The sequence below is a fragment of the Fulmarus glacialis genome, unplaced genomic scaffold, assembly GCF_000690835.1.
Source record: "Fulmarus glacialis isolate BGI_N327 unplaced genomic scaffold, ASM69083v1 scaffold49589, whole genome shotgun sequence".
NCBI classification, from domain to species: Eukaryota; Metazoa; Chordata; class Aves; order Procellariiformes; family Procellariidae; genus Fulmarus; species Fulmarus glacialis.
This window is the reverse complement of record NW_009236186.1, coordinates 1-9425: the sequence shown is the minus strand read 5'-3', so window position 1 is coordinate 9425 and position 9425 is coordinate 1. Positions and strand designations below refer to the sequence as shown.

The 9425-nt window shown below is 46.2% G+C and overlaps 1 protein-coding gene across 1 annotated transcript; it reads right to left on the bottom strand.

Moving 5' to 3' along the window:
• Window positions 1-2769: 2769 nt before the first annotated feature.
• On the bottom strand, window positions 2770-7473 carry LOC104069414 (stearoyl-CoA desaturase 5). The gene is made up of 3 exons (XM_009586274.1): window positions 7251-7473; window positions 3527-3759; window positions 2770-2960 (listed from the first exon to the last, which is right to left on the bottom strand). Exons 1-3 carry the CDS (start codon window positions 7469-7471, stop codon window positions 2770-2772), a joined length of 645 nt encoding a protein of 214 aa, XP_009584569.1. The 5' UTR covers window positions 7472-7473.
• Window positions 7474-9425: the final 1952 nt, after the last annotated feature.

Below are 9425 nucleotides of genomic sequence, written 5' to 3'. Positions count from 1 at the left end.
GATCAACTTCACCACATGGAGGAGTTCATCTAAGAAACAGGAATTCAGGTAATACAAGCTCCAAGAGAAGACATCTGATGGAGGAGCTTTTCCTTTTTTGAATTATGTTTCTTTAATTACTTTCAGTTTCTCAAAACCACGGGTAATTGCCAATGTTTTCAAAATCTCAGATCCCTGAATCCCACTGGAACTGCTGTTGCTGCTGGAGTCTTATACCCACAGGGGGGAAAAAAAATTACCTTCTTGTAATTTGAGGTAGTCAGAGAGATTCAGAACACCATGTACCTCTTTGAAGAGCCAGTTATTCTTCTTATAGCATGTACTTGACAGGAATCACCTTAAGGAAGTCCAAGTAATAGCAGTACAAAAGAAAAAAGAAAAAGGATCTAAAGCATGATCAACAGGAAGATGTGTATTTAAGTGCCTGTGAAGTGCATTCACTGCAGTTCTCCAGCCAGGAAATTACACAAACAAAATGATGGTAGCACCAGTAAGAGAAGGCGTTTACGCATCTTCCCAGCTTCGCTCCTACATGCCAAATAACAAGTCCGAACCCATCACCCGCATCATTTTGAAGGAGAGTTCCCAATGATTTTTGCCGCTCTCCAACTGCTCGTCGACTGTGTGAAGAAGGAAGCAACAGTGCTATCTTTCTAACCAGCAAGTCGGAAACCTTCCAGCTCTGGGAGCCCGTTTCCACCCCCTCCTGCAGGCACTGTAGGGGGTGGTGGGGAGACGTCTCCTACTCGTGTGCGTGTAACTCCCATGTCTGTAAAACGGCCCTGACTCCAGATGAATGCACATGAAGACATGACTTCTGGCACACTCAGGTCTTCAGGCACATCTCAGCAGAAACAAGGAGAACTTACAGCAAAATCTAAAAAAAAATACTTAATATTTTTGGTCAAAGCATTGTCCTGCAGTCACATTGGGCTGATATTTTGCTATTAAAGTGGGATTTTCACATGCAAGAACTTGCCACGGTTTCCTTCCAAGCTTATGTCGGCTTGAATTTTCTTTTTCCCCTCTATCAGCTTGGCCACTAAGCCCAAAGTAATCAAATCTCTTGGTGCTCTTCGTTTGACAACACTCCTTGTCCACTGAGGAGGAAACCAGACATGCTGAGGGGGTAGGTATTTTGGAAATGCTGCACCAAGTGAATAGCTGGAAACACAAAGCAAAACACTGCTGTAATTCTGATGTGTGATGCACAAAGCCCTTTGCTTTGGGAGATATTTCAAAATAAAACACAGCGGCCAGTTTAACTCATAACTGTTTATTGTAAATCTCTCAAGAGTTTACACATCATTCATGGCAAAGTAACACTGTTAAAGCACCTGCTGGATGAAACACAGAATAAAGACAACTCTTTTATATCATATGGCATCATTTAAAAAACAAGAAACAGAACAAAAAAGAAACCATTTTAATTTTTTTTTTTCCAGTTCTATATCTTTCCTGAAAATATCTGGGCCTAAGTCTCAGTTATCTCGAGATCCCTGCCTTGCCCAAGGCGTGGGGCTGCACAGCTGGGAAACAGGCACTCCTTCTCCGAGGGGCAAGGCAGTGACCTTCTTTAGAAATGAAAATCACGCCCTCTATCTTCAAAAGTGCTCCAGTGCTGACAGTACAAAGCCTCTCTCCTGCACTGGCTAACATCTAACACAAAGGGCTATATGTCCCATTAATTCCACATGCCTTTTTTTTTAAATCTTTTTTCTTTTCTTTTTTTTTTTTTTTTTAAAACAAGGCAACTGTTAAAATTCAGAAGCTACATAACTGTCTTTATATTTTGCTCAGAAACCAATGGATGTTGCATGCAGCTGAAATATTAGTAGAGACTCTGACTTGGATAAAGGTCAGTTTTCTAAGACCTGCTAGTCAAAGGCAGAAAAAGAAATTAAGAGGCCTCTTGTGCAAAAGGAGCTAAAATATGCATGCATCGATGGCCATGACCGTTTAGAATATAACTTAGGTCTCCAAACATTGAAACTGAAGCTTTATTTGGCTTAAGACATGGTTGAGCTCTATACCTTTACAAATTACAATGTATATGCAACAACAAAGGAATCATCTCAACATAGCATCAGTTGGTATTTTGGCCTGTATAGGGACTAATCTTCAACACAAAAGCCTGCTCAGCAATAAATGGTTTTCATATTTAGCAAAGACAGCAGCACACTGGGCTGGCTAACAGGGCTAACAAAAAGAAGAAAGCAGGTTTTCAAACTAACATCTAACTAAATTTAGACCGACTTTTCCCCTTGGATATCCTGTTTTTCATCGGTTCTGTTACTGTCCTTTCCATTAGTCTGTAGTTGGAACAGCACATTGGGACCTGCCCCATTCCCTCTGAGAGATGCATCTCAAAAGCACAGTTGATTAATAGTAGAAACAAAAATCTCTCCTAACTGCACTTGGAAAGGATAGTTAATTCCTCCAACCTGCCAACGTTTACCATGGACAAGCAAATTACAATGTATTTCAGACATGAACTACAGTGACTAAAATCAAATCTCTCTCCTGTTTAACTATAACATTAAATAATATATAACATTTTTACACTTAATAGTCTGAAGTTTGGAGATAAGACAGCTAATAAGGAAAAAAAGCTGGGGCCGAATCTGTTCCTGAAGAATTAATTTGGCCCAACTGGTCTGAAAAAACTAATTTTACCCAGAGGAAAATAAATCCACCACAGGCACGTGGGTGTGTGTATACCCACCCACCCACATGTATGACAGCACTAGCACAGCAAAGCATTACTTTTCAAGCACTGCCATCTCCAGTCCTTTCCTTGCGAGCCTGGATCATCTCCTTCGGAGCCTGCTTGCGGTCAGTGACCAACCCCAACCAAAACATGAAGTCAATGAACCAGGTGGTGGGGTTGAACGTCAGGCCCAGCTCACTGGCTGAGTAGTCAAATGGGAAGGTGTGGTGGTAGTTGTGGAAACCCTCACCTGAAAAACAGAGAGGGAGTTTAAAGACCACATGGCCACCACGTTTATGAACTTAGGAATACGCTCGGGTGGGACATCCCAACGCCCGTTTCCCAAGTCCTGAACCCAGTGCAGGTTATGCTCCACCTCTGGCTATGGGAGACCTCTGGGGCAGACCCACAACGGACTCCATTTCCGTGCTTTGGGCTTTCCTCCCCAGTAGGAAGGGGGAATATCCTACCCCTTACGCTCAGGGAAGAAAACCATAAATCCTTCAAGAGGGGAGATGCACAACCAAGTAAGAAGCAGAGTCACTCACTTCTGCTGCGCTGCCCCCAGACAACTGCTGAGAAGAGAGGATTGCTACTGTGAACACGTCTCTGCCCAGAGACTACATGGCATTATTTCAATGTGGGCACCATCAGTAGAACAAGGGAGCCTTCCTCTAGGAGGCGCAAGCTCCAACCTTCTCCAAGCCCTGGCTCCAAGTGGTGTCCAGTTGCAGGTGCCCAAAGCCCCAACCAGGGTGAAACAGGTTGGGATGTCACTCTGAGTTGCAAAGCTATATCCAGGGCTACAGCACTTACCAATGGCTCCCAGAGTGACAAAGGTGTTCTGCCTGGGGTTGATGTACTTGTCGTAAGGGCGGTTGCCGTACATATGAGCGGCACTGTTGACCAGCCAGGTGACATTGAGGGAGATGGTGTACCGGAGGATGGAGGCAAGGAAGTACGCATTCCACAGACTCTCACCCCAGAGGTACCACGGCACAAAGGTAGGGATCACAAAGCACATCAGCACAACCGAACTCTTGTAATACCTTCCAGGAAAGAAAAGGACACCATTACCATGGTGGGAATGACATCTGGGGTGAAGTGGGGTTGGATCTCTTGAGACACGGCTCTGCCAGAAACCCCTGGCATAACCGGGACAGCACGGAACATTTCAGACATCCACAATCATGACATAATTTTTCCAAGTGCAATTCAAAATGCCAAGACAACTCGAAACCCTGAAGCAGCAGGTAACACTAGAGCTGAACAGCTGAGACCCAGTCCCAAAGCAAACCTCCCAAGTTGAGCACCTTTAAACCTGGGGAAGTGCAGAGTTGGCTGCACACCCTGCCCAGTCCTGGCTCTGGGACTGGAAAAGCCCGGGGCTTGGTGTGGCATTCGCGGAGCTGTGTCAGAAACATGTTCACTGCTAAGAGCTGGCAACTTCCCCCATGCTCAGGTCAGAAGGGAACCTGCAGCACAGGGCAGGAGCAGCTCCTTTCTATACCACTGCTGCTGCGTGAGCTCCAACAGTGGTGGCAGACCCAAAGCAGCTGCTGAGAGACCATGGGCACCCCGCCAAGGATGAGGAGAAAGATGCATCTTGGCCTGGGGGCCAGGATTACTGCTGCTCTCCCAGCCCACTGACTGGCACAAGCCCTGCCACTCCTCCATATATTGGACAAAATCAGTGTGCAGTGCAAAATGGGGAGGGAAGAAGCCAAACACTCTGAGAACAAACAGGAAAGCTTTATAGTACAGCTAAAGCCACATGCCCAGGCAAGGCAGGGAAGAGAGAGCATAGGATGGAGGGAGCAGAGAGGTGAAGAGCAGAGACCACAGCGGGAGAAACAAAGAGAAAAATCATGCTGGGGGAATTAATCCAAGGCAAGTGGAGAAAGGGAGCAGCTCAGTAAGAAGTGGGGAGACAAAGCCAAAAGTGAGATAGGAAATAAATGACTCTAAATGGAGAATGGGCTAACGGCGCTCAGAAATGGAGAGCAGCAAGACAGTGCAGCTTGGGAGCCACCTACAGTGTGTCCCCAGCTCGAGAGGAAACATGACCCCATCTTCCCCATTGAGCCCTTCCACCTCCCTGGAGCCCAGTTTTACTACAGCCCACAGTGATCCCGGGTATCATCATCAAAGCAAGCTGCCACATGAAACTAGAGCGGTAGGCTGAGGTGACAGGATTTTGAAGGGTGCAGAAAGAAAAGAAACGCAAAGTAAGACCCGTCTTATTTGTGCCCATATGACAGGTTTAAAACAGACCCCTGCTTTTGTTGAGTTTTCTGGAAGGGATGAGGAAGATCGGAGTTTGGATTTATTGAACAGTTATTAAAACTTTCAATTTGCTGAAAGTTTTTCAGATAGGAAGAACTGTCAATCTGGTTTGACAAAAACAAACAATCAAACAAAAAATTTTCAATTAAAACCCACAGAGGATTGGAAAAATGTTAATATTAGCAGTATTTTTGGAAGGAAGAAAGTTTCCATGAACATGGTTCTCATCTATAACACACCAGCTAGTTTTGATCATCTTGTGTATGAAATAAATTAATCTCTTGCCCTGCAAGTTCTTTGTTTGATATTTTTTGTTGTTATTTGGAGGTTGTGCCTCATATGCTGGGCTCCAGAAGGAGATCTGCAGCTCTCCAGCAACACCAACGATGGTGAAAAGAGAGCATCTCCTCAGCTTTCTCACAGAACTCTGTCTTCACTTACCTAAGCCAAGGCTCTCCAAAGGAAACAGTCCCCATTCTTTGCTCCACCAAAGATAACAGATAATTTCCCACTCATCTGACTGACTTCTGAACCAGCTTGTGGATCAGGTTTGCAAACCTCATCAATTCAAGGCCAGGATTTAAGTAGAACTGGAGGAGAAAAGTATTTTCCAGTCCAGAAAACTCCTTCAAAGTTCAAAGCCTCTCCCACTCCAGTAAAATAAAATAAAATATGAAAACAGCTTATCAGGCACCAATTAAAACCATTCTGTGAGATGCAAGAAGCCCAGACTGAAGTCTTTGATGAAGACATGAGATCTCACATCCGAACGAGCATCTGACTACGTTTTCTCTGTCTCCCTTTGACTGAAACATCCACCCTGGAATGAGAAGCCTCCTTATCTGGAGTTCAGGGGAACAAATGACTCCACACATGCTTGGGGAACAGCACTGCTTTCACCACATGAAAACTTTGTCATGAAGACACTTCACCTGTGAGCCTCTCTTTCACATCACATGCAGGATTATTGCTCCGATATTCACAGAGGGTAAATTTTGCTGTCAGTCACGCTTGGAGCAGTACTGTGATTTCAGCTGAAGTGATGTGGTTTTAAACTGATTGAGTGGTACCTCATCCACAGCTCACCAGCACCACTAAATTCAGCAAAGCTAACAATCCGGCCTTAAAACGAAACATGACAAAGAAGGGTTTATCATGATTCTTACTGATCTGACTTGCCAGGTTTTCCATGCTGTCAAAAAAACCAACACTTCAACCTTATAGAAAGAAAAAACCTGAATTTTTCTTCCCAGATAAGGGAAGGTAAACTCCAAAGTCCTAAATTCAAATCCAGAGCAGAGACATATGCAGAAAACATACTTCTTCACTACACAACATTTGCAGTATAACCAAAGCAGTAGAGCCTGCTTCTTGTGGGATGCTGTTGTCTTGGAAAAGGTAATAACACAACCAAGAGGAGCTGCAGCAAACTGCAAGGGAGCCTTTGCAAACAGGCACTTCCAACTGAGGAACCAGTAAAAGCAACAATACGTGGAGGGCAGTGAATTCCTCACTCCGGAGCTCTTTCGATGCAGGAGTAATTCTGCTAGTGCATGTATTTCTCCAATGCAAAAAAGAAACTGACTTCTGGACTCAACTGACTGCTCCCCTCACCCATAAAACACTCAGAAATGAGCTTATGTGGTTTGCCAAAGTACCTGGACCAAATGCTTGCAGGCAGAGACAGTCTTCTTGTGCCTAAAATACAGGTACTCACATAGAGGACAAAGCATGTTGCTCAATTCCCACCTCTTGCAGAGTGTGTAGCAAACTGAACTAGGCCTGTGCTAATTCTCAAGGGAGGTAATTAATCCTGTGACAGTCTTGGAAGAGGAAGCGCTTGGTCTCACTGGACCACAGGTGCCAAAGATGAGTTTGCAGAGTGAAATGTTCACTTCTCCATTAAGGCAGTTAGTGATTACAGCATTTGCTCCAATGATCAAAGGAGAAGGCCAAGATCCCAGCAACTTCTGCTGTGGATGTTTTCACAGCCAGTCCTGGCTTTTTGGAAAAGCAGAGGGACAAGGACAGGGCTCACTGCTTGTGCAGCAGAGCCTGCAAGGACAGTCAGCAAGCGTCAGCCACATGGCAATAGTGGAGGCCAGAGGGATGGCAGTCCTAATGCCAAAAGGTGGCAGGGGTATCTTGGGAGAGAAAAGGGAAAGATAAAAATAAGGAATGAGCCACAACTAGAAAACCAGGTGGAGGGACCTCTCCACCTCGCCTCGCACGAGGGCCCAGCGCTCCCACTTACTTTCTTTGGAACCTGACGACGGGGTCGTCCAGCAGGTCAGTGAAATCCAGTTTCCTCCCCTTCTCTATGACTTCCCGGTGCTTGCGCACGAATAGCCAGCCAATGTGGGAGAAGAAGAAGCCGCGGCGGGCGTTATGCGGGTCTGCGTCCGTCTCCGAGTACTTGTGGTGCACACGGTGGTCTCGGCTCCACTCGTAAATGTCATTCTGCACAGAAAGCATGGCAGGGTGAGACGAGAGAGGCCGGGTGCTGCCCCAGCAGTACCACCTCCAGCTCCTTCCCCACACAGTAACAGCAACAAGCCCCTCTCTGATGCTCCTCAGAAAAAGTTATCAGCTAAAGACATCCTGAAGGACCTCAGCTTTGCAGCCAGCCAGCCCATCACACTGCTTCTGTCAGTGCCCACACAGAAAAGAACATGCTCTGGGAACTGGCGACACAGATTGGACTCGTCCAAGGGCTGGAGATGGCTGGAAGCCAACAGCCTCTTGGGAGTTACCATCATCAGTCTGCCCTGGTCCCGTGTCCTCCCTGGGTGTTCGCTGTCCAAGGATGGACACTGGACTGCAGGGACCAGGTACATACATGTTTACATTGTTATTTTATGACCCTGTCACGGGGGAGCTTGCATGTTTATTTTCAGGGCACTACTGTGCAGAGGCACTCAGTTCTGGCACCCTTTTTCTAAGCTGGTTCCGGCTGGTTACCACTGACGCCCTCCAGGCACAAACGCAGTGCTGAAAATGGGACAGAGCTTGTGGAACACTACACATGCCTTTTCCTGACATGAACAGGAGCTGAACTTGCTCAGCCTTTTGGAGGGATGCGTCTTCCACAGTAAAACCAGCACCTCCATTTAAATTACTGCTCTGTCTGCAGGGATGTGTACAAGAGCACAGCCTTCCAGTACTTAAAAGGGGCGTACAGGAAAGATGGGGAGGGACTCTTTATCAGGGAGTGTAGTGATAGGACGAGGGGTAGTGGTTTTAAACTGAAAGAGGGTAGATTTAGATTAGGTATTGGGAAGAAATTCCTTATTGTGAGGGTGGTGAGACACTGGAACAGGTTGCCCAGAGAAGTTGTGGATGCCCCCTCCCTGGAAGCGTTTAAGGCCAGGTTGGATGAGGCTTTGAACAACCTGATCTATTCGAAGGTGTCCCTGCCCATGGCAGGGGGGTTGGAACTAGATGATCTTTAAGGTCCCTTCAAACCCAAACCATTCTATGATTAAGATATCAAAGGAGATGTGCCTGTTTCATGGGAAATCAAGTCTTGCATTTCCAGCCAGGCTGCAATAAAAGTCTCAGACGCATAACATCAGCTTAGCATTGGATCCAGATCAGATACAAAGCAAGTTCAATCCTGTCTCTGCTCAAGCTGTTAGGAGATACGGGTCACTGAAATACCTTATGTCTGTAAATGGGATTATGTGGATTGCAGGGACAAAGGGATGGACCGCAATTTCAGACTTGGATCCGTAAAGTAATCAGCCTCCCAGTTTGCTCTGCAGGATGCACTGGCTATTGGACTAAACTGGTGGTTTTTGCAGTGGTGCCCAGCTATTAGTGCAGGGCATTGTTAGCATGTACAACACTTGCAAAAGTCAGGCCACACACTCATCTATGAATTGAATTGCCCAACACCAGCACCAAAACATGGAAATATTAGTTAATGCCCAGATCCACTACAGTGTGAACTTTAATCAGAGAATGCTTAGCAGAGTCTGCTTTCCTCTGCTACTTCTATCTTTGCATAGCCAGGGAGGTACCCAAGCAGTAATACCCAAAGGAAGGAAGGGCTTGCGTTACTTTTAGGAACACCGGCAGCACCCACAACCACCAAGCACTGCAGCTTTGCTCCCAGCAGAACTGAGCAAACCATTTGCAGTGCCTATGAAGCAACCGCAGTGCGGCAGCCATCATGGCACTGAATGTACTGCAGGACACAGTAAGCCCAGGCTAATGACAACTGTGTATATCTGTGTTTTGTGAGACAAAAGCCCTATGCTGAAAGCATCACAGAAATCATTGCTCTTTCTCTCAGCTGCCAACATTTGAGAGAAAGCACTGAGGCCGCCCGTACTGCTGAGCGGACTCCAGGAACAACTGCAAAAAGCAGCTAAAGAATCCAGCTCAAATGCCTCCATGTCTGGCTGAAGGGGGAGCTCTGGCAGGG

Coding starts and splice junctions, on each gene's coding strand:
- LOC104069414 (XM_009586274.1), bottom strand. CDS start 7,471: ATGCTTTCTGTGCAGAATGACATTTACGAGTGGAGCCGAGACCACCGT. Junction 3,760..7,250: donor GTCGTCAGGTTCCAAAGAAA/GTAAGTGGGAGC, acceptor CTTTCCTGGAAG/GTATTACAAGAGTTCGGTTG. Junction 2,961..3,526: donor TGTCACTCTGGGAGCCATTG/GTAAGTGCTGTA, acceptor TCTGTTTTTCAG/GTGAGGGTTTCCACAACTAC.